Raw genomic sequence first — 24,119 nt, forward strand, 5'->3', positions numbered from 1 at the left:
AGCTTGGCTCTGTTAGCTTAGCTCTGTTAGCTTAGCTCTGTTCTTAGACGTAAACAGCCCCAGTAAACCCACTACTCCTCTGTTTCCTGTTGGTTTGTGTCGTTAATAACTGAACTACAGATCTGTTTGGATCCATTAAACCAGGTCAGAACCGTCCCAGTTTAGTCTGAACCACAGATCAGTAAACTGCAGCAAACAAAACCATGTAACCAAAGAATTTTACACCCTCATATATTTCAGAATCCATTTAGATGTCAGATTTATTTTCATCCGATCAGACCCAGAAGTGGACAGAAGGTGAGTGTGGTGACAGACAGCAGCTGTCGTTGGCTCACTTCTATTCAAACCTTGTGCCAATGAGGGAGTTTTGGGGGTTTTTGTGGGTTTTTTTTCTGCTGCCGTGGGTCGGATCCGTCCGTCCTTTTCCCTCCTGGTTCTGTCCGACTGCAGCCGGTGTGTTTTGTGCTGATCTGAGGTGAAACAGCTGACAGCAGATGGCAGCGACGCTGTGGAATCCCAGTGTCCACTGGTTTAACTGGAAACAGCAGCACAGCTCTGAAGACCTGCAGGACACTACTACTGATACAGTCTGAGGAGGACCCAGGCTCAGGGTCTGGACCAATGAGGCCTTCCACTGCCTCTTACACCACTGAAGGGTGGAGGGGTGGGGGGGGGGGAGTGAGCCTCCTCCTTTAATTATTGATTGGACAGTGACGAGGCAAACCAAAGAGAAACAGAGTTCTGCATTTGACCTGAACCGAGCATGAGCTGCAGGAACATCCAGCTGAAGACCACATGGTCCACACAGCTGTTCCAGGTCACATGGTCCACACAGGTGTTCCAGGTCACATGGTCCACACAGCTGTTCCAGGGGGGCAGTGAAAGTGAAACTCCAGACTCTTTACTAATTCCTCTATTGCCTCATTTCTTCTACGTGGAACTAGTTCGACTCTGCTCGTCTCCTGTTGTTGTGCTCCTCATTTCCTTTCCCTTCTTCCCTTCGGAATCTTGTATTTGAGGAGTTACGATGTTTGTTGCCCGCACCGGAACCAGAACCAGCCCAGCGTTCACTCTGCCGCTACATTCACAAGCACCGCTGAGTAGAGAATCAAATATGAGACATTCCTGTAAATGAGTCACATGTGGACGAATGTTTGAACAGATTAGAGGGATTCCACCTTTAGAAGAAATGTAAGCTTTGACAGAGTTCAAAAGGACCTGGTGTGGTCTGTTTGGACCTGGTGTGGTCTGTTTAGACCTGGTGTGGTCTGTTTGGACCTGGTGTGGTCTGTTTGGACCTGGTGTGGTCTGTTTGGACCTGGTGTGGTCTGTTTAGACCTGGTGTGGTCTGTTTGGACCTGGTGTGGTCTGTCTGGACCTGGTGTGGTCTGTTTAGACCTGGTGTGGTCTGTTTAGACCTGGTGTGGTCTGTTTGGACCTGGTGTGGTCTGTTTAGACCTGGTGTGGTCTGTTTGGACCTGGTGTGGTCTGTGTGGACCTGGTGTGGTCTGTTTGGACCTGGTGTGGTCTGTGTGGACCTGGTGTGGTCTGTTCGGACCTGGTGTGGTCTGTTTGGACCTGGTGTGGTCTGTTCGGACCTGGTGTGGTCTGTTCGGACCTGGTGTGGTCTGTTTAGTCCGTTTCTGCCTTAACTTCATGTTGTCTTCGTTCTGACCAAAACAATGCAGCGTACGTGTGACGTCATTGCGCATGTGCAACAAAGGCAGAATTGTTAAGCAGGCAAACGATTCCAAGGGATCAAGCTACTGGGATCTGGTTCTCAAAGAGAACCGGTTCTCAATTCCCATCCCTAAATGTAAGTGACAATGAGCTTCAACTGTCTGAAGACCAGCAGCAAACACTGGTGTGTGTGTGTGTGTGTGTGTGTGTGTGTGTGTGTGTGTGTGTTATTGTTGGACTCAGTGTCAGCTCTGCACACACACACACACACACACACACACACACACACACACACATGCTATGTGATGTGAATGAAGCTGTGCTCTCATCCTGCAGTAAACTGAACCAGCTGAATGCCAGGGCACTGGAGCTGATCAGCTGATGCATCACATTCAGCTGATCAGCTCCAGCTGTGTCAGTAAATCGTCCACAAGTCAACTGACTGAACAGTTGGAGTCGAAAAAAACTACATTTGAGTCTGATTTCTGATTATAGTACACAGTATATACTATTAGTACAGAGGATTATAGTACACAGTATATACTATTAGTACAGAGGATTATAGTACACAGTATATACTATTAGTACAGAGGATTATAGTACAGTAGTACAGAGACAAACCATCCAAACTTCCATTTATATACACAGTACAGGCCAAAAGTTTGGACACACCTTCTCATTCTTCGCATTTTCTTTATTTTCATGACTATTTTCATTGTAGATTCTCACTGAAGGCATCAAAACTATGAATGAACACATGTGGAATTATGTACTTAACAAAAAAGTGTGAAATAACTGAAAACATCTCTTATATTCTAGTTTCTTCAAAGTATCCACCCTTAGCTCTGATGACTGCCTTGCACACCCTTGGCATTCTCTTGATGAGCTTCCAGAGGTAGTCACCTGAAATGGTTTCCACTTCATAGCTGTGCCTTGTCAGGGTTACTTAGTGGAATTTCTTGCCTTATTGATGGGGTTGGGACCATCAGTTGTGTTGTGCAGAAGTCAGGTTGATGCACAGCTGACAGCCCTATTGGACAACTGTTAGAATACATATTATGGCGAGAACCAATCAGCTAAGTAAAGACAAACGAGTGGCCATCATTACTTTAAGAAATGAAGGTCAGTCAGTCTAGAAAATTTCAAAAACTTTGAATGTGTCCCCAAGTGCAGTCGCAAAAACCATCAAGCGCTCCAACCAAACTGGCTCACATGAGGACGGCCCCAGGAAAGGAAGACCAAGAGTCACCTCTGATGCTGAAGATAAGTTCATCTGAGTCACCAGCCTCAGAAATCGCAAATTAACAGCAGCTCAGATCAGAGACCAGATGAATACCACACAGAGCTCTAGCAGCAGACACATCTCTACAACAACTGTTAAGAGGAGACTGCGTGAATCAGGCCTTCATGGTCAAACAGCTGCTAGGAAACCACTGCTCAGGAGAGGCAACAAACACAAGAGATTTATTTGGGCCAAGAAACCCAAGGAATGGACATTAGACCAGTGGAAATCTGTGCTTTGGTCTGATGAGTCCAAATTTCAGATCTTTGGATCCAACCGCCGTGTCTTTGTGCGACGCAGAAAAGGTGAACGGATGGATGCTACATGCCTGGTTCCCACCGTGAAGCATGGAGGGGGAGGTGTGATGGTGTGGGGGTGCTTTGCTGGTGACGCTGTTGGGGATTTATTCAAGATTGAAGGCAACCTGAATCAGCATGGCTACCACAGCATCCTGAAGTGACATGCCATTCCATCCGGTCTGCGTTTAGGTGGACCATCATTTATGTTTCAACAGGACAATGACCCCAAACACACCTCCAGGCTGTGTGAGGGATATCTGACCAAGAAGGAGAGTGATGGAGTGCTGCGCCAGATGACCTGGCCTCCACAGTCACCGGACCTGAACCCAGTCGAGATGGTTTGGGGTGAGCTGGACCGCAGAGTGAAGGCAAAAGGGCCAACAAGTGCTAAGCATCTGTGGGAACTTCTTCAAGACTGTTAGGAAACCATTTCAGGTGACTACCTCTGGAAGCTCATCAAGAGAATGCCAAGAGTGTGCAAAGCAGTCATCAGAGCTAAGGGTGGCTACTTTGAAGAAACTAGAATATAAGAGATGTTTTCAGTTATTTCACACTTTTTTGTTAAGTACATAATTCCACATGTGTTCATTCATAGTTTTGATGCCTTCAGTGAGAATCTACAATGAAAATAGTCATGAAAATAAAGAAAATGCAAAGAATGAGAAGGTGTGTCCAAACTTTTGGCCTGTACTGTATATATATATATATATATATATATATATATATATGTATGTTAGTTTGGGTGGTGTCCTTCCCACAGTGGTTCCATAGTTGTTGCTGCTGTCTGTGTAAACACACAGTGTAGTTCAGTGTAGTTGATGCCCAGTCATGTGGAACAGATGGAATAATGGTTGAACTGGTTTTCCTGTTCACTTCATGTCACTATTGTCAGACTAACAATAGTTCATTTGTACGTATGCAGTGCATCCTATGAAGAACAACAGCTAGTTTCTGCAATAGAACATTAATCCAAACACCTGCTGTGTTTGTTTGATTCTGAGCAGAGCTGCTCACATGACTGTGGACGGACAGGAACAGCGAACCGGAGCTGGAATGCTGCACTTCCATACACTACACATACATGTCGAACTATGGGAACAACGCAAACACTCGCCTGGAGTTTCCACACCAACCTTGTGCCACTGCCACACCACCACCGCACACACTCTGCGTATGCGTTCTCAGCGTCACACAAATGTAGGATGATGTCAGTGTAGGAAACTGGTACGTCTGACAAACAAACATCCACCGACAGAGCGCGCTCAGTCCACTCCACTCACAGTGCACTGACTCTGGGAGCCTTAAGTTTCACTTTCACTTTTCAGTGGGTACGGAGCACCCCCCCCTTCACTGTACTGTAAATGTATGGAACCAAAGCTCCCTGTCCTGAAACCGTCCTGTCATATTTCTGTTACCCTCCTACTATGAACTGTGTCATATCGTGTTTACTTTATACATACAACCATCAGGAACCTTTCAGGACATCTGCTGATTCTACGACCGTTCTTCTGGTCGCCTGAGTTAAAGGTGGGCTCTGAGATCTTTTCCTGGAGCATTTTTTATTATATTCCTTCAAATCCCCTTCACAGCCTGATTACAACTAATTAATTAAATGCTCGAACACAAACATGAAAAACATCATTCACCTGTGGAACAGACAGGACTGAAAAAACACCATCCAATCATTTTGAGCGCCCACTGGAAATGATTGAACGGTGATATGTCAATCAAACTCAACTGCCATTGGCCCCTCCCCCCTCTGTTCGTACCCCTCTTCGAGCATGAATGGTGCGTTCCCAGAGGAAGCGCTGGTACAGGAAGTGAAGCCAGAACCAGAACCTGGATCTATCAGTTCTATTAGTTCTATTAGGATGGACAGTTCACCAGTAAACTGTTTAGTCCCAAACATAAACCAGTAGGAAATGGAACATTAGTCCCACAGCTCTGAACTGGGACTGTTCTGGAAGAGCGGGGGGGTTAGAGGAGACTGAAGGAGGGATGAGTGGATACACCAGACGGAACCTCAGCCGCTGAAGTGTTTCTGTGCAGCGCTGGTGAACCCTCTGGAACAAGCACTGTGTGTGCCAGTACTCTGGAGGCGTGGCTTCAGAGGGACGTCTGAACAAAGGGGGTGGGACTGTTGAACGGAGCATTTTCAAAATGGAGCTGCTGGAAGCCATTTTCTAAGATCTCAGACCAAACCTTTAAATTGGCCTTCATGTTTAACACTACCTTCATGTTTAACACTACCTTCATGTTTAACACTACCTTCATGTTTAACACTACCTTCATGTTTAACACTACCTTCAGGTTTATGTTTATGTTTATGTTTACGCATTTGGCAGACGCTTTTTTCCAAAGCGACTTACAGGGGAAAACCAATTAAATCACTCAATCAATCAAATTTTATTTATATAGCGCCAGATCACAAAAAAGTTCTCTCTTGACATTTTATATATAGAGTTGGTCAAAACCAGACTCTAAGTCAATTTACAGAAACCCAACAGAATCCTCCAGGAGCAAACACTAGTGATGGTGACAGTGGAAGGAAAAACTTCCCTTTAACAGCAGAAACCTGGAGCAGACCCAGACTCCTGGAGGATGGACGTCTGCCTTGACCAGTTGGGGTTAAAGAGAGAGAGTAGAGAAGGGGAAAAAGAGAGAGCAATAGAGATAGAGACTGGGGGAGAGGGGGAGAAGGGGGGAGTAGGGGGAGACACATGGAGGCGGTTGAGGATAAGTGAGTGGTGATGATGAGGGCAGGAGAGAGGCCGGACCACCGCAGCAGGTCCAGAGATAATCGTGAAAGAATCTGTGGTTGTCCTGGGAAAAACCTTATTAGAATATTTAAAATGGAATGTTTGAAAGTGCTAGGACAGGAGGTGCTCTCGGAAGAGCTGGGTCTTCAGGAGCTTCTTGAAGATAGGCAGGGATGACTCTGTTCTTGTAGCACTTGGTAGAGCGTTCCACCAACGTGGAACGACCCATGAAAAGAGCCTGGATTGTCTTGTACAAGGTCTGGGGACCACCAGACTACGTTCCCCAGACGAGCGGAGTGGTCGTGGGGCGACATAAGCTTTTATCAGTGCAGGTTAGGTTTAGGTTAGGTTTAACACTACCTTCAGGTTTAACACTTCATGTTTAACACTACCTTCATGTTTAACACTACCTTCATGTTTAACACTACCTTCATGTTTAACACTACCTTCAGGTTTAACACTACCTTCATGTTTAACACTACCTTCAGGTTTAACACTTCATGTTTAACACTACCTTCATGTTTAACACTACCTTCATGTTTAACACTACCTTCATGTTTAACACTACCTTCAGGTTTAACACTACCTTCATGTTTAACACTACCTTCAGGTTTAACACTTCATGTTTAACACTACCTTCATGTTTAACACTACCTTCAGGTTTAACACTTCATGTTTAACACTACCTTCATGTTTAACACTACCTTCAGGTTTAACACTTCATGTTTAACACTACCTTCATGTTTAACACTACCTTCATGTTTAACACTACCTTCAGGTTTAACACTTCATGTTTAACACTACCTTCATGTTTAACACTACCTTCAGGTTTAACACTACCTTCAGGTTTAACACTTCATGTTTAACACTACCTTCAAGTTTAACACTACCTTCAGGTTTAACACTACCTGTGTGTATTCCACCAGAATGGAATGACATGATGAAAACAGATGCGACTCAACATAATTTGAATGGAATTCAAAAGTATTTCATTGAGTGAAATGAAGACATGATGAAAGTTCGTTAATGCACTGTCTGTTTTTTAAAGCTTGTGTCATGGATACCACTGGATGAAACCATGTGACAAACTGACGCCTGACCCCTGACCTCTGACATGTTTAACCACTGCTTTGATCCAGATGCACTGGGACTGGACAACCAGTCCAACTGATCCGAGTAAACTTTGGCTTTGTTCTGACAAAAGCATGAAAAATGCCTTAATTACAAAATGTGATTAGTCCTTTCTGGTTTTCTTGCTCATTAAGACTTCTAATACAGACCTCTGTTTGGTCCGATTTAGGACCACATATGAAAGGGGTCTGTACCTGAACCCCAGTGAAGGAAGAAGGTTTTAACACCTTCAGTGTGTTGGAGTCCTTTACTGTGTCCTCCACTTCCACTGATATGCCTCCACCTCTTTCTCCACCCCCTTGTGGCTCACCTCTTTGTGGCCCCACCCCCTTGTGGCTCACCTCTTTGTGGCTCCACCCCCTTGTGGCTCCACCCTTTCATGGGCTCTCACCTGAATCAGTATTTTTCCCAGGGACACGAAGGGCGTGCTCAGCTCAGTGAGGAACAAGCAGCCGATGAAGAAGTCCCCCTGGTCCTGTCTGAAGAACTGACAACACAAACAGAAAACAGACAGAGTGAGGACACAGACAGACATAAGAAATCAACAGGAGCGTGGACCAAAGCCCGGCTGGGGTTCACAGTGGACCTGATCCGAGCCTGTCCAACAGAACAGGCACATGTTCACTAGGGTGGTTCACAAAAGAAACTTTTGCCAGATTTTGCCAGATCACTTGTTGCCTTATTCCAGTTGATATTCGAAGCATCTGCACCAAAAACGGAGTCAGTTGCAGCACATTTGGAGATGGCACAGTTTTCCACGTCTGTTTGGTCTACATCATGTACGTGCATGAGGCTTTCCTGGAAACACATGCTCCAAAGAACGATGTGGACTGGACCCAGAGATTGCGTCCATATGCAGATAAAAGCTGCACTGAAGAGCACTGGACCACATTTGTGGAATCTGTCAGAAGAACTGGTCGCCCTGGAATCCTCTGACGCTCGCATTGATGCTGAAGAAAAGGAGGCAAAAAGACGCCCTGAGAAGAGGATCTGAAAAGACAAACCATCTGTTCCAGGGGTGTCAAACTCATTTTAGTTCAGGGGCCAAATTCAGCCAAATTTGGGCTGAAGTGGGCTGGACCAATAATATAATAACATAATTATATAAAAATAAGTTCCTTACATGGTGAAAATGTTTCCATCTACAAACTGTCTGTTAAAACAATGTGAATAACATGAACAGTCTCAAATTTCTTCAGAAAAATAAGTGCAATTTTAACAATATTATGCCTCAATTTATCCTGTCCATTACAACTTCCAGATCACGGTGAAACTACAAAGACATAAATATTCTGTAACAGGGAGAATATTGTTAAAATTATTACATTTACTTCTCTTAAGACATTTCAGGTTTTTCATATTTGTTCAGGATATATCCATTTTTGGGGAAATTATTGTTTGTTTTAGTGTAAATACAGGAAAATTACATCAAAATACTTACAAAGAGAGAAATTGGAGTTGGAAGTATATATGGGGTTAGAATAATAATATTTTTCCCGGTCTGTATGTGGCACCTGAACTAAAATTTTTATGAATATCTAAAGTGTAATTTTTGCATTTCACTAATTCATCCCAGGGGCCAGAATGCAACCTTTGGGGGGCCACATTTGGCCCCCGGGCCGCATGTTTGACAGCCCTGGTCTGTTCCTTGAAGGTCATCAGTGACAGTGCAGACAGAGGCGTTGCTCTTGTTAAACGCTGTCAACAACCTGAGTCAAATGAAGACCAAAAACAGTTTCAGCTCAGCGTTGTGCGAGGACACAGAGTTAAAGTATGAAAGAACCCAGTCGTCATCCATGGGATCTAGAGTTTGGACTGTTCTAATGTTGGAACACATGGAGCAGAAGGACTGGGACAGATTATTAACGAGCACATTTATCTTTGTTTTGTTCCAGTTCTGTTTCTGCCAAAGTGACACTTTCTTATGTAGAACAATCAAAACTGAAAAAGTGTGCCAGCCTTTACTGGCGTCCTGTTGGCTCAGTTTTTGGTACAGATGTTCACAATAGTAATAGGAACCAGGCCAAATAGGATCTGGCATCATTGTGAACCACCCTGCTGTTCCCAGGCTTCTGCTCTGCACACCTTGACCTGTTCAATCCCAACACCACGCCCACTCTACTGTGTGCTTTTCAACACTTGTACTGTGGTGGTCTGTTTTATAAAACCTGCAGAAGGTCCCACTGAACATCTGCAGGAGGGTCAGGGTCCACCACAGCAGGACTCAACCATTCCAATAAACACCTGAGACCACAGGTGTCAAACATGCAGACCGGGGGATGAATTAATGAAATACAAAAATGACACTAAAGAAATGAACAACCAAGCATGTTCAAACATTTGAGGTCAATTCAATCTAATGGGGGTCAGAACCAGTGAAACACTAGCAGAATAAAGCAGAAATAATGACAACCACAAACTGTTTTCTTGGTTTTAGTGTAAAAAAAAAATTAAATTACACAAAAATGTTGACATTTACAGACAAGCCTTTTACAAAAAATGTGAAAAACCTGATCAAATATGAACAACCTGAAATGTCTAAAGACAAGTCTGTGGAATTTTAACAATATTCTGTCTGTTATTAAAAGTTTTGTGTATTTGTAGACCCACTGTGAGCTGTACGTTATAATGCACATGTATACATGATAAAACTAATGCATAATATTGTTAAAATTGCACTTTTTTTTTTTTTTTAAAGAATTTTCAGGGTCATATTTGTTCATGTTATGTTCAAGTACAGTTCGTAGATGTAAACATTTTCATTACAGAATTTTAATTTTTTCACTCAAAAACATAGAAAAAACTTTGGAGTCGACTTGAGATGAAACCATATGAAAATGTTATATCACAGTTATTGTGACCAAAGTATCACAGTTATTGTTATCGTGGTGTTGTTGAAATTGTGCTCAAAATGTTCAAAAAGTACTAATACACACACTGAAAGAATTGAACCAAGTTGCATTTTGGGAAAAAACAAAAAACATAAAAACAAATAAAATAATCGTCCCAATGTCCCTTCTGTGTCAGAAACATTCAAATATTAACCCTTAGTGGTCTGAGTCTGAGTTTTGTCTGTTTTTCAGTCCTTTTGATTTTGTCTTTATATAGAGTGAATGCACATCTGTCACTTCCCCCCAGGCCACGCCCCCAGGCCACGCCCCTCTCAGTCAGACTGAGCGGCAAAAACAAAGCGGCTCAACATGGCGGAGTACAGCAGTAACTCCAGCCAGAGCAGAAAACTGTGGAATATCAGATGGAATTAAAGCCAACTGGACTGGACATGGATCCATCCAAACTACCAAACAACCAGTGTTCTACCAACACTGATCTGGGACAGAAATCACCTATCCTGACATTTACATGAACCTGAGTTCAACGCCGGGAAAATCCCCAATGCAAAGGCTGAAAGCATCCAACAGACCCAGAGTTGTGTCCATCCTGGTCCTGGTTCATTAGAGGATTCCAGCTGGTGAGTGCTTTCATTCAACATACTATTGTTTTGGAGGTTTTGTGTCAGTGCAGACGGAGTTTGTTTTTTGGTGATTTGGGCGGTAAAGGCCCAGCAGTAGTGCTCCCAGTTCACTACTGATTTACTGGAGTTGAACCCTTAGTACTGACCCAAGTGAGTGGATGATCTACTGGTACTGTGGAGATTTAAGGAGAGTTCCCATCAAATACTGGATCCAACACAGATCCAACAGCTGTGTGCTAGAGGAGCCCCTGATCTGGAAAACTAGGTTAGCCTCAGTTTAAGCTAGTTTACAAATCATGTAGAGCACAAGGTTCACAATCACACAACTGAACACACAAACGATTCAGTTCTGAAATCTAGAACTAAATGACAGATGCTAACATGAAGAGCTTTACTAAGAAGGAACGTTAGCCAAAACCAGATGGAATTTAGGGGATGAGTTTACACCAGAACACAGCACAAATGAACGTTAGCTGACACAGATCCAGGTTTGGTTGTCTGGATTCCAGTTCTTTCTGTGAATGTCAGTGATCCATCTGCTTCTTCTGTCTGTGGCTTTAGGTCTCCGCTAAAACCAGAGCTCCCAGTGCTTTTAAACCTATTTGTGCGATCAGTGGCACAACAGCTCTGCCCCATTTTTAGATTGTTCTAAAGTTTTCACAGTATTCAAACCAAAGGCACTACTCATCTGCCTCTGTCTGACACTCAGTGGGCGGAGCCACAGTGACTTCTGCTAGAGCTGACGTCACATGCAGAGCCTCTATACTATAGAAACAAAAGTTTACTATACCCATGTTTGGGATCTGTTTTTTCAGCACAACTTCATCTATATCATTTGTCTATTATTTTTTCCCTTTTTTGATTTATTTTTATTATTAGTATTATGTTATTTATTTTTTACTTTTGTTTTTAAATTTCTTTAAAAAATTTTCAATTTTTAAAAATGTTTTAATTTTTTTTTACATTTTAAATTTATTTATTTATTTATTTATTTATTTATTTTCACTTTAACTGACTATATCAACACAAACATCCAGAAAACACACAAAAAAATATTAAATCCAATTTGAAAAATGTATATAATTTATTGCATAAATACCACACAGATGCTTAACGAACCTTTTCAAAGACTTTAAAAGCAAATACTGGTTCCAAATATTAGGTATAGAAAATTAAAATGGTAATAAATTAAAACTATACTCAAATATTTGACATTAAAGCTGATCTTTACATAGGGATTTTCCCCTAAAAGTGCGGTAATCAAACACAGTTATCATGAGAATTAGGATTTAAATGGTAATACTAACCGTCTGTGATTTTACTGCGGTTTATCGTTATGCCGGTAATGGTTCCATCCCTAGTTGTGAACTAATAGAATCTGAACATTTGAACAGGATCTGAAACTGGAATGTCTGTAAAACAGAATTTCAGTTTGAACAGTCTGAACATTTGGTGATAGAACATTAGATCCTGTTGGGATCAAATACAAATGTGTTTAGGATTTGTGCAGATTTATGATGGAATTCAATTCTTCAAGGAAATAATCATTTAAAAAAGAAACAAACAAAAAAATTGCCTTTTTAACAGTATCATGATATATCGAGTGGTGATCCTAGTGTTGTGGTTTGTATCGTATCATCAGATTCTTGCCCGTCCACCGCCGTAGTCTAAAATGGATTAAACTGAGGTTGTGGCTGATCACCTGTGGTTTAAAATCCTTTTGCTGAGTGAATTAATTTCAGAAAGACAAACGGGGACAGAAGCAGAGGAGGGAGTGATGTCCTGAACATTAGTAATGAATGAAGCCTTCAAATATTGACCAGTGGAACAGCGCTGTGCGACAGGAGAGGCCGTCCTAGAACAGGTGAGTCAGTCTGCATGGAAGAAAGAATAGAGTCCAGACAAAGAAGCAGCTCCGTCTGCCTGACAGTCTGAAAGGATGAGGATGAATAAAGCATGAGAGGCTCCAGACCTGGAGCTCAGCATCTGTTCAGGAAACAGCCACACACACCACAGCTCCACCTGCACAAACACCAGGGTCATTATCCTTCACCAACACTAACCAAAGGACCAAAACTACAACTGGAAAAACACTTTCAATAACTGAAAGAAAGAAAAACTAGAATTAAAAGAAAAAAAACATAACTAACTGAACTGTACTGTGTTTACAAAACAAACTAAAACGGAAAAAAGTTATGGACAAAGTTCTCTTTGTTTTCATCTTTGTCAATGTCAGATTGATACGAAATCAATTTCTTTCGCTCAAGCAATTTTATCTGCTGTCACCATAGGATATTTTATGATCGTTATGTTTTTTTTCTTTTAATTCTAGTTTTTATTTATTTCAGTTAACAGAAATGTTTTTACAGTTGTAGTTTTGGTCCTTTGGTTAGTTTTCGTTGACGATAATCCCCTTGGTTTGTGGTGCGTCCACAGTCGTCCTACAGCAGTGCCTGTGTGCTTCTGTCCTCTGTTCTTGGGGACACATATATGGTCACTGTCTATTCTAAGGTTTCAAACAAGAAAGGACAAACCCAGAAAACTGCAGAACCGCTGAATGAACCCATGACCCTCTGACTTCATCAAACTCCAACGCCTTCAGGAACATTTATTCACGCTGCAGTCACATGAACCGTTCCTGACGACGGACACAAAAGCCTGGTTTTCACAAATAAACAAACGTTTATTATTACGAACAAACTGTGAACGGAACTGAGAGGAATCAGTTCAGGAAGGACGGACTTTTAGTTCTGTTCTACTGTCAGGATGATTTCCTACACTCACTTTATCTTTTACATCATGAAGTTCAGATCAGGTCCGTCCCCTCTGCTCTCAGGTCCGTCCCCTCTGCTCTCAGGTCCGTCCCCTCTGCTCTCAGGTCCGTCCCCTCTGCTCAGGTCCGTCCCCTCTGCTCTCAGGTCCGTCCCCGTCCCCTCTGCTCTCAGGTCAGTCCCCTCTGCTCAGGTCCGTCCCCTCTGCTCTCAGGTCCGTCCCCTCTGCTCAGGTCCGTCCCCTCTGCTCTCAGGTCCGTCCCCTCTGCTCTCAGGTCCGTCCCCTCTGCTCTCAGGTCCGTCCCCTCTGCTCTCAGGTCCGTCCCCTCTGCTCAGGTCCGTCCCCTCTGCTCTCAGGTCCGTCCCCTCTGCTCCAGTTTTTCGTGAACCTTCAGGAAGTCCCACAGTTTGGTCTGATGTCCTGGACATGATGGACTCATGCACCTAATGCTGCGTTTCCACTACGTGGTACAGACTCGACTGGACTCGGCCTTTTTGTGTTTCCATTACATAAAAGGACCTGGAATCTGGTACCTGGTACTAGTTTTCTGGAATCTGGTACCTGGTACTAGTTTTTTGGAATCTGGTACCTGGTACTAGTTTTCTGGAATCGGGTACCTGGTACTAGTTTTTTGGAATCTGGTACCTGGTACTAGTTTTCTGGAATCGGGTACCTGGCACTAGTTTTTTGGAATCTGGTACCTGGTACTAGTTTTCTGGAATCTGGTACCTGGTACTAGTTTTCTGGAATCGGGTACCTGGTACTAGTTTTTTGGAATCTGGTACCTGGTACTAGTTTTCTGGAATCGGGTACCTGGCACTAGTTTTTTGGAATCTGGTACCTGGTACTAGTTTTCTGGTCTCTCCTCCACTGAGGTTCCAGGACTGGGGAGCAGATACTAAAGGTGACCCTGTAAACACTGGGGCATTCCATCCCAAATCAACCAGATTTCAAAAAGTGCCCCACATGACCCCCTCAGAAAATTCTGAAAAAAATTCACACTTGTTTGATCGATTTTAAAGTGCTTTTATTGGTTTTTAAAACTGTTAATGGTCTTAGCCCTATTTATTTATCTGATTTGCTTTGAACATATGAGCCCTCTGGGACCCTCAGGTCCTCAGGTCTAACTGTTCCTAGAGTCCACACTAACACTCCTGGTGAGGCCTCATTCAGCTTTTATGGCCCCAAACTATGGAACAGCCGACCTGAGGACCTGAGGTCCGCTGCCAGCGTTCATATTTTAAAAAGTAAACTCAAAACTTATCTTTTTAGTCTAGCTTTTAATTGAACTCTTACTGTAAACTTTACTTTGTTGCTTGTATTTTTATTTGCAACTGTGGGACAGTGGGGGGTTTGTTGTGAAGCACTTTGTGCTGCATGTACCATGTATGAAAAGTGCTATAGAAATAAAGTTTGATTAATTGATTGATTGATTGATTGATTGATTGATTGATTGTTCACCTACCAGATAAACGAATTGGATGGAGCTGGTCAGCTGACCCAGTTTCACCAGGGTCAATGACAAATGGAGCTCAGATTTCCCAGAATCCCCAGTTTTCACAAAGCCTGTTTGTCTTGATAATGTCTTTCTGTGACATTCCTCCTTTCAGATCAATCCAACTACACATTTTTCCTCCATGATGAATGAGTTTGTTCAGGATTATGAACAGAATTCCCAAAATTAGGCTGGACAGCATCATAAACATTCTGGGAAATCTGAGCTCCATTTCTGTCATTGACCCTGGTGAAACTGGGTCAGCTGACCCTGGTGAAACTGGGTCAGCTGACCCTGGTGGAACTGGGTCAGCTGACCCTGGTGAAACTGGGTCAGCTGACCCTGGTGGAACTGGGTCAGCTGACCCTGGTGGAACTGGGTCAGCTGACCCTGGTGAAACTGGGTCAGCTGACCAGCTCCATCCAGTTTCCCAGAAGTCTCTACTCCAGGCTTCAACCTGAGCCAGTTGTGGTAAATGTGTCCTTCTTCTATCTGAGCCATCCTGCAGTTCCACAGCCTGGTTCAAATATCTGCAGTATTATCAGAACTGGTGCAATAATCAATGCCATTCTACTGTTCAAATGACATTTACACCTACGTTTGGACACAACTGCAAGAAAATAGTCATGCAGTCCAAAAAATATTACAAATAGAACCAGTTCTATCCCAAAGCTCAAATTCTGTGCCCAACATCTGTAAACATATATGAAGACATGGTCCAAATGTCCAAATGTTCCTGAACTGTCCACATGGTCATGTGGGTGCTCAAATAAAGAGGATTTTTGGGACAAATGTAAATGGAGCCATTTTCTTCATGTCCTCACATCAACACTTTTCCTTAAATGTGGTCTTTTTCAGTAGGTTGTTGCATCTGGACCAGAAGAATCCATGTAAAAACATGAGGTGTGTCCATTCATCCATTCTGTCCCAGTGACAGTCTGAAGACAGAGGACATTTGCAGAATGAGCCTTTGGGCCTGATTTCAAGGCCTCATGGACCAAACATGAAGGAGCACACAGTTCTTCTGATGCACAGTCTGCTCTGTTCAGGGGGTTTCAGCCCAGACACTCAGTTTCAGTTTCAGTGTGGATGGAATACCTGAGGACAGACAGCTGCTCACAGTTGGACCAAAAGCACAACTGCAAAATTAAAAAAAAAAAAAATTTTTCAAAGGGCTGTATCTGCTAAACTATTACAGATATGACATTAACATGTTGGATGTCTTTGTTTATCTGCAGGTGAACAAGTGTGAATTTTTTCATAATTTTCTGAGGGGTCATGTGGGGACCATTGGGTGAATTGCCATGGAATGACCCTACTGCAGACCTCTGATTGGTCAGAGTGGTGTGTGTGCCCCGCCCTTTTCCAGTAAATCTGTCAGTAGGTGAATCCACATGATGACAGTCTGTAAAACTACACCATGGTTTGTCCAGGAGGTTCAGACGCAAACATTCAGCAGGAGTTTGACCAGACAACAGGCAACCAGTGAGTTTATCAGCAACTGTGAGCAGAGCACACAGAAGGAACGCACCGCATCGCTATGACGACCAGGGACTGGAAAGAGGGAGGATCTGGAATGGAAAGGGTCTGGAATAGGACCTGGTACCAGAGTGGAACCGGTCTGGAATAGGACCTGGTACCAGAGTGGAACCGGTCTGGAATAGGACCTGGTACCAGAGTGGAAAGGGTCTGGAATAGGACCTGGTACCAGAGTGGAAAGGGTCTGGAATAGGACCTGGTACCAGAGTGGAAAGGGTCTGGAATAGGACCTGGTACCAGAGTGGACCTGGTCTGGAATAGGACCTGGTACCAGAGTGGAAAGGGTCTGGAATAGGACCTGGTACCAGAGTGGACCTGGTCTGGAATAGGACCTGGTACCAGAGTGGAAAGGGTCTGGAATAGGACCTGGTACCAGAGTGGAACCGGTCTGGAATAGGACCTGGTACCAGAGTGGAACCGAGTCAGTTGTATGTAGTGGAAACGCGGCATAAATCTCCTCCAATCATGGTGTAGTTTTACAGTTTTCTGTCATCGTGTGGATTCACCTACCGACAGATTTACTGGAAACTTCTGCATGTGTTTTATAAAAGGGCGGGGCACACACACCACTCTGACCAATCAGAGGTCTGCAGTGTTTACACAGTGTCACCTTTAGGATCTGGTCCCCAGTCCTGGAACCTCAGCAGAGGTGAGACCAGAAAACTAGGACCAGGTACCAGATTCCAGGTCCTTTTATGTGATGGAAAGGCAGAAAGGCCGTGTGGAGTGGAGTCTGTACCATGTAGTGGAAACGCAGCATCATTCTGTCATGTGACTGAACACACTGTGCACGTACGACGCCCTGACCCAACCCTAGACCACCAGGTTTTATCCTCGTGATTTTCCACTTCTGGGTGTGAAGAGGAACCTTTCTTGAACCAATGATTAATTTCATTTTAATTTAGTTTTAGTTTAGTTTAGTTTTAGTTTAGTTTCAGTTTAGTTTTAGTTTAGTTGTGGTTTAGCTGTAGTTTAGTTGTAGTTTAGTTGTAGCTTTAGTTTAGTTTTAGTTTAGTTTAGTTTTAGTTTAGTTGTAGTTCAGTTGTAGTTCAGTTGTAGTTCAGTTGTAGTTTAGTTGTAGTTCAGTTGTAGTTCAGTTGTAGTTCAGTTGTAGTTTAGTTCAGTTGTAGTTCAGTTGTAGTTTAGTTTAGTTGTAGTTCAGTTGTAGTTCAGTTGTAGTTCAGTTGTAGTTTAGTTGTAGTTTAGTTGTAGTTCAGTTGTAGTTCAGTTGTAGTTCAGTGGTCTCTTTTCTCTTCTTCTCTGTGCTCCTATTCAAATCAATCCCAGACAGGACTCTGCTGCTTTAGTCTCCATGTTTCCAGGTAGAGTGGGGACCAGAAGACGACTGGAAACCACAAGTGAACACAAGTGACGGAGCAAAAAGTGTCGTATGGAGACAGCACAGAAAACTGAGAGAGACAAAGAAATCCATTTAACATCAATCTGACATTGACAAAGACCAAAACCAAGGGAATTTGATCCAGAATTTTTTTCTTTTTTAGTTAGTTTAGTAAACACACAATACAGTTTCAGTTAGTTATGGTTTTTTTGAATCATAGTTTTTGTTTATTTCAGTTAACGAAAATGTTTTTTCAATTCTAGTTTTGGTCATTTCATTAGTTTTCATTAATGATAATAACCTTGACAGACACACACACACACACACACACACACACACACACACACACACACACACACAGATAAAACAGCTGGGCCTCAAACTGACCCCAGAGGAACACCAGTGTGTGTAATACGTCATCAGCACTTTGAATGAATATCATCATTTTCGACTTCCTCATTTGTCCCTGTCAAATTAGAAGTCATGAAGACTCAGTTAATGCAAATGTTTTTACAGTTCTAGTTTTGGTCGTTTTGTTAGTTTAACAATAACCTTGGAAGAAACATGTGACCTGCATTTTCTTCTTGATTTATTAAAATAAATAAAAACATAAAGTCCTGTGTTGGTTAGACCTTCAGCTCGTACCTGTCCTACTGGTTTTTCCTGCATATGTTGGTTTCATTTGTGTGGACTGGGACTGCCCAGTCCACCTGACCACCACAACAGTAGAGCCCTAACACCTTTAGTGGGCTCACATTTCTCTGTCCCCCCACTGCAGAAACCACCACAGTACAGTTCAGGACCAGATCCACACCACTTCTTTTATACCACAGGTGTCAGACATGCGGCCCGGGGGCCAAATCCGGCCCGCCAAAGGGTCCAGTCCGGCCCTGGGATGAATCTGTGAAATGTAAAAATTAAACTGAAGAAATTAACCCTTTTAGTTCAGGTTCCACATACACACCAGTGTAATCTGCAGTGGGTCGGCTCAGTCAAATACTATCAGAATAGCCTAGAAATGATCACAACTCCACATTTTAGTCGTTGTACATGTAAATATTTTCATGTAATTTGACTGTATTTTGCAGCTTTCATGTCACCTAGTTGAACTAAACTGGTGATTCAGTCCTTAGTACTGTCAGTGTTGGATTACTGTGCAGCAGTACGCTCAAATACAACACTAGAAAATATCCAAAAGTTGTAAATTGTACAAAACAGAGCTGCTCACACTGCTCTGCAGTGTGGCTACAGAACAAATGTTACTGACATGCAGAACCACTGGAACTGACTGTTAAAAAAAGATGACTTTATTCTTTACTGGTTTTCTATAGTAATATTATTAGAACAAAAAAAAACATCCATCTTGTACAAAAATGTTTGTTTTAGTTCAGATAGGCAGAGCTGTGCAACCAGATGGACAACCAGAGGGAATTTAACACAGGCCCAAAGAAGAACAAATGCAATGAAAAGAATGGTAACGAACAGAAGTATGGAAGAATGGAACACACGACTGGAACACAACACACAAGAAAACTGTCAAATGAAATTTAAGACATCAGTTAAAAACGTCTATTGACCATAGATGACTGATACCTGGGTTAATTAAATATATGTATGTATATGTTATAGCGCTGCTGACCTAAAGGAGCGGTCAGGTCTGTATTTGTGTCTGGTTTTTGGATGTTATGTAGAATGTGACAGTAGTTTTGTATGATTCTGTTGTATGTGATATGCATTGACAAGTTGTAAAGATTATTGTAAGGACCCCAGGAAGAAAAGCTGTAGCTATGATACAGCTAATGGAGGAAAGAAAGAAAGAAAGAAAGAAAGAAAGAAAGAACTTTTACACTAAAACAAACTAACATTTCACAAAAACACGAATAACCTCAACAAATATAAACATTTTTAAATGTCTGAAATGTAATTTTACCAATATTCTGTTTGTTATTAAATCTTGTGTGTGTTTGTAGATCCACTGTGACCTGTACGTTGTAATGTTCATGTGGAAATGATAAACTGAGACAGAATATTGTTAAAATTGTACTTAGTTTTCTTAAGAAATTTCAGTTTGTTCATGTTATTCACATTGGTTTAAAGGAGAGTTAGTAGATGGAAACATTTTCATCATATCATTTACTTATTTCACTCTGAAACATGGAGGACAGTTTGGAGCTGAAATAATTTCTCTATTATTCTGTTCTTATTTGACTGGTCCGGCCCACTGCAGATCAGATTTGGCTGAATGTGGAACTGAACTAACATGAGTCTGACGGCCCTGGTTTATCTGGTCTGAATTCTGTTGTTTAGGTCCACACCCACGAAAAAGAACTGCCCCCAGGGCAAAAAGGAACTGCTTCAACTGAACTAAACCAGCCCCAGCTGCCAGTCTGTAGTACTGGAGTCAGGTCTGTAGTACTGGAGTCAGGTCTGTAGTACAGGTCTGTGGTACTGGAGTCAGGTCTGTAGTACTGGAGTCAGGTCTGTAGTACTGGACTCAGGTCTGTAGTACTGGAGTCAGGTCTGTAGTACAGGTCTGTAGTACTGGAGTCAGGTCTGTAGTACAGGTCTGTAGTACTGGAGTCAGGTCTGTAGTACTGGACTCAGGTCTGTAGTACTGGAGTCAGGTCTGTAGTACAGGTCTGTAGTACTGGAGTCAGGTCTGTACTGCTGGAGTCAGGTCTGTAGTACAGGTCTGTAGTACTGGAGTCAGGTCTGTAGTACTGGACTCAGGTCTGTAGTACTGGAGTCAGGTCTGTAGTACAGGTCTGTAGTACTGGAGTCAGGTCTGTAGTACAGGTCTGTAGTACTGGAGTCAGGTCTGTAGTACTGGAGTCAGGTCTGTAGTACAGGTCTGTGGTACTGGAGTCAGGTCTGTAGTACAGGTCTGTAGTACTGGAGTCAGGTCTGTAGTACAGGTATGTAGTACTGGAGTCAGGTCTGTAGTACTGGACTCAGGTCTGTAGTACTGGAGTCAGGTCTGTAGTGCTGGAGTCAGGTCTGTAGTACAGGTCTGTAGTACTGGAGTCAGGTCTGTAGTACTGGACTCAGGTCTGTACTACAGACCTGTACTACTGGAGTCAGGTCTGTAGTACAGGTCTGTAGTACTGGAGTCAGGTCTGTAGTACTGGACTCAGGTCTGTAGTACTGGAGTCAGGTCTGTAGTACAGGTCTGTAGTACAGGAGTCAGGTCTGTAGTACAGGCCTGTAGTACTGGAGTCAGGTCTGTAGTACAGGTCTGTGGTACTGGAGTCAGGTCTGTGGTACTGGAGTCAGGTCTGTAGTACAGGTCTGTAGTACTGGAGTCAGGTCTGTAGTACTGGAGTCAGGTCTGTAGTACAGGTCTGTAGTACTGGAGTTAGGTCTGTAGTACTGGAGTCAGGTCTGTAGTACAGGCCTGTAGTATTGGAGTCAGGTCTGTGGTACTGGAGTCAGGTCTGTAGTACTGGACTCAGGTCTGTAGTACTGGAGTCAGGTCTGTAGTACAGGTCTGTAGTACTGGAGTCAGGTCTGTAGTACAGGCCTGTAGTATTGGAGTCAGGTCTGTGGTACTGGAGTCAGGTCTGTAGTACAGGTCTGTGGTACTGGAGTCAGGTCTGTAGTACAGGTCTGTAGTACTGGAGTCAGGTCTGTAGTACTGGAGTCAGGTCTGTTGTACAGGTCTGTAGTACTGGAGTCAGGTCTGTAGTACTGGACTCAGGTCTGTAGTACTGGAGTCAGGTCTGTAGTACAGGTCTGTAGTACTGGAGTCAGGTCTGTAGTACAGGCCTGTAGTATTGGAGTCAGGTCTGTGGTACTGGAGTCAGGTCTGTAGTACAGGTCTGTAGTACTGGAGTAAGGTCTGTAGTACAGGCCTGTAGTATTGGAGTCAGGTCTGTGGTACTGGAGTCAGGTCTGTAGTACAGGTCTGTAGTACTGGAGTCAGGTCTGTAGTACAGGGCTGTAGTATTGGAGTCAGGTCTGTGGTACTGGAGTCAGGTCTGTGGTACTGGAGTCAGGTCTGTGGTACTGGAGTCAGGTCTGTAGTACAGGTCTGTAGTACTGGAGTCAGGTCTGTAGTACTGGAGTCAGGTCTGTAGTACAGGTCTGTAGTACTGGAGTCAGGTCTGTTGTACAGGTCTGTAGTACTGGAGTCAGGTCTGTAGTACTGGACTCAGGTCTGTAGTACTGGAGTCAGGTCTGTAGTACAGGTCTGTAGTACTGGAGTCAGGTCTGTAGTACAGGCCTGTAGTATTGGAGTCAGGTCTGTGGTACTGGAGTCAGGTCTGTAGTACAGGTCTGTAGTACTGGAGTCAGGTCTGTAGTACTGGAGTCAGGTCTGTAGTACAGGTCTGTAGTATTGGAGTCAGGTCTGTGGTACTGGAGTCAGGTCTGTAGTACAGGTCTGTAGTACTGGAGTCAGGTCTGTAGTACAGGTCTGTAGTACTGGAGTCAGGTCTGTGGTACTGGAGTCAGGTCTGTAGTACAGGTCTGTAGTACTGGAGTCAGGTCTGTAGTACAGGTCTGTAGTACTGGAGTCAGGTCTGTAATGCTGGAGTCAGGTCTGTAGTACAGGTCTGTAGTACTGGAGTCAGGTCTGTAGTACTGGACTCAGGTCTGTAGTACTGGAGTCAGGTCTGTAGTACAGGTCTGTAGTACTGGAGTCAGGTCTGTAGTATTGGAGTCAGGTCTGTAGTACTGGAGTCAGTTCTGTAGTACAGGTCTGTAGTATTGGAGTCAGGTCTGTAGTACTGGAGTCAGGTCTGTAGTATTGGAGTCAGGTCTGTAGTACTGGAGTCAGTTCTGTAGTACAGGTCTGTAGTATTGGAGTCAGGTCTGTGGTACTGGAGGTACCAGGAGGAGGCCCCGGTGAGAACAGTGAGGAGGCGCTATCTAACTTCTGAAGTGGCTGCAAATTTTATTGAGATTTTACAAAGAACTCCTGCTAAAATTTGACCTGCGTCCTGTGATTTTATCGTTGATCATTTTAACAGTACACTGAAGTCAACTCTGGACTCAGTGGCTCCACTAATAACTAAAACAATAAATAGAAAACCTACACCCCCATGGAGAAAGAACGATGAAATCAATAAACTGAAAAGAGAATGCAGGAGTGCTGAGAGAAGATGGAGAAAGAGCAAACTGACCGTGCATTACGAGATTTTACGTCAACAACTCCAAACCTACAATAACGCAGTGAAAAAGGCACGAATTTCCCATTTCTCACAACTCATCACCAACCATAGAGACAACCCCCGGTTCCTCTTCTCCACTTTTAATATTTTAACAGGCACTGATTTTAATAAAGATATTAAGACACCAACAGATGATATTTGTGAAAACTTTGCAGACCACTTCAGAACTAAAATCAAGGACATCAGATCCAGCCTTTTATCCCAGAAAGTTTTGTCTGTTAACACACCTGGACTGTTGTCCTTGTCTGAGGAAACACTGGAGAGTTTTGCCCTGGTTGATGTGAGGACACTTGGTCGAGTTTTCTCCCAAGTCAACCCAACAACCTGCCTTTTAGATCCAATTCCTACATCACTTTTAAAGACATTTTATGGCTTCTTTGAGGAACACATTTTAAACATCATGAATTGCTCTCTTCAGACGGGTGTCTTCCCCACCGCCTTTAAAACGGCGGTGGTGAAGCCCCTTCTGAAGAAGAGCAACTCAGACCCCAACATTCTTAATAATTACCGACCTGTATCCAACTTACCGTTTTTAAGTAAAATTTTAGAAAAACTGGTTTTTAACCAAGTTACTGACTTTTTAATCAGAAATAACATTTTAGAGAAACATCAGTCTGGTTTGAGGAGGAACCACAGTACCGAGACAGCACTTTTAAAGATTTTAAACGACATCAGGTGGAATTTTGATAATAAAAAGCTCACAGTGTTGGTTCTACTGGATCTAAGCGCCGCTTTTGATACGGTAGACCATCACGTTTTATTAAATAGACTCAGACACCTAGTCGGCTTCTCCGGTACTGTTTTTAACTGGTTTTGTTCTTATCTCACAGACCGATGCTTTTATGTAAGTATGGATACATGTTCCTCAGGAACACATGAAATTGGATGTGGGGTTCCCCAAGGTTCAATTTTAGGTCCACTTCTTTTTAATCTGTACATGCTTCCCCTTGGGGACGTCATCAGGAGACACGGCATCAGCTTCCATAGTTATGCTGATGATACACAGCTATACATCGCCGTGTCTCCTGATGACACAGGGCCAGTTGATGCCCTTTTTAACTGCATTGTAGACATCAAGTCATGGATGGCAGAGAATTTCCTACAGCTCAACCAGGACAAAACTGAGGTTTTAGTTATAGGTCCTGAAGGCCAGAGAGAGAAACTTTTACCAAAACTAAAA

The 24,119-nt window shown here is 43.1% G+C and overlaps 1 protein-coding gene across 1 annotated transcript in view; it reads right to left on the reverse strand.

Annotated features, from left to right (window-relative positions):
• tlcd3a (TLC domain containing 3A) overlaps positions 1-24,119 on the reverse strand; it is a 38,685-nt gene that overhangs the window by 5,268 nt on the left and 9,298 nt on the right. Inside the window, exon 2 of the mRNA XM_030129567.1 lies at positions 7,543-7,638. Coding sequence (XP_029985427.1) covers positions 7,543-7,638 — 96 coding nt within the window. The remainder of the gene's footprint in view (positions 1-7,542; positions 7,639-24,119) is intronic.

The sequence above is a fragment of the Sphaeramia orbicularis genome, unplaced genomic scaffold (genome assembly GCF_902148855.1).
Source record: "Sphaeramia orbicularis unplaced genomic scaffold, fSphaOr1.1, whole genome shotgun sequence".
NCBI lineage: Eukaryota > Metazoa > Chordata > Actinopteri > Kurtiformes > Apogonidae > Sphaeramia > Sphaeramia orbicularis.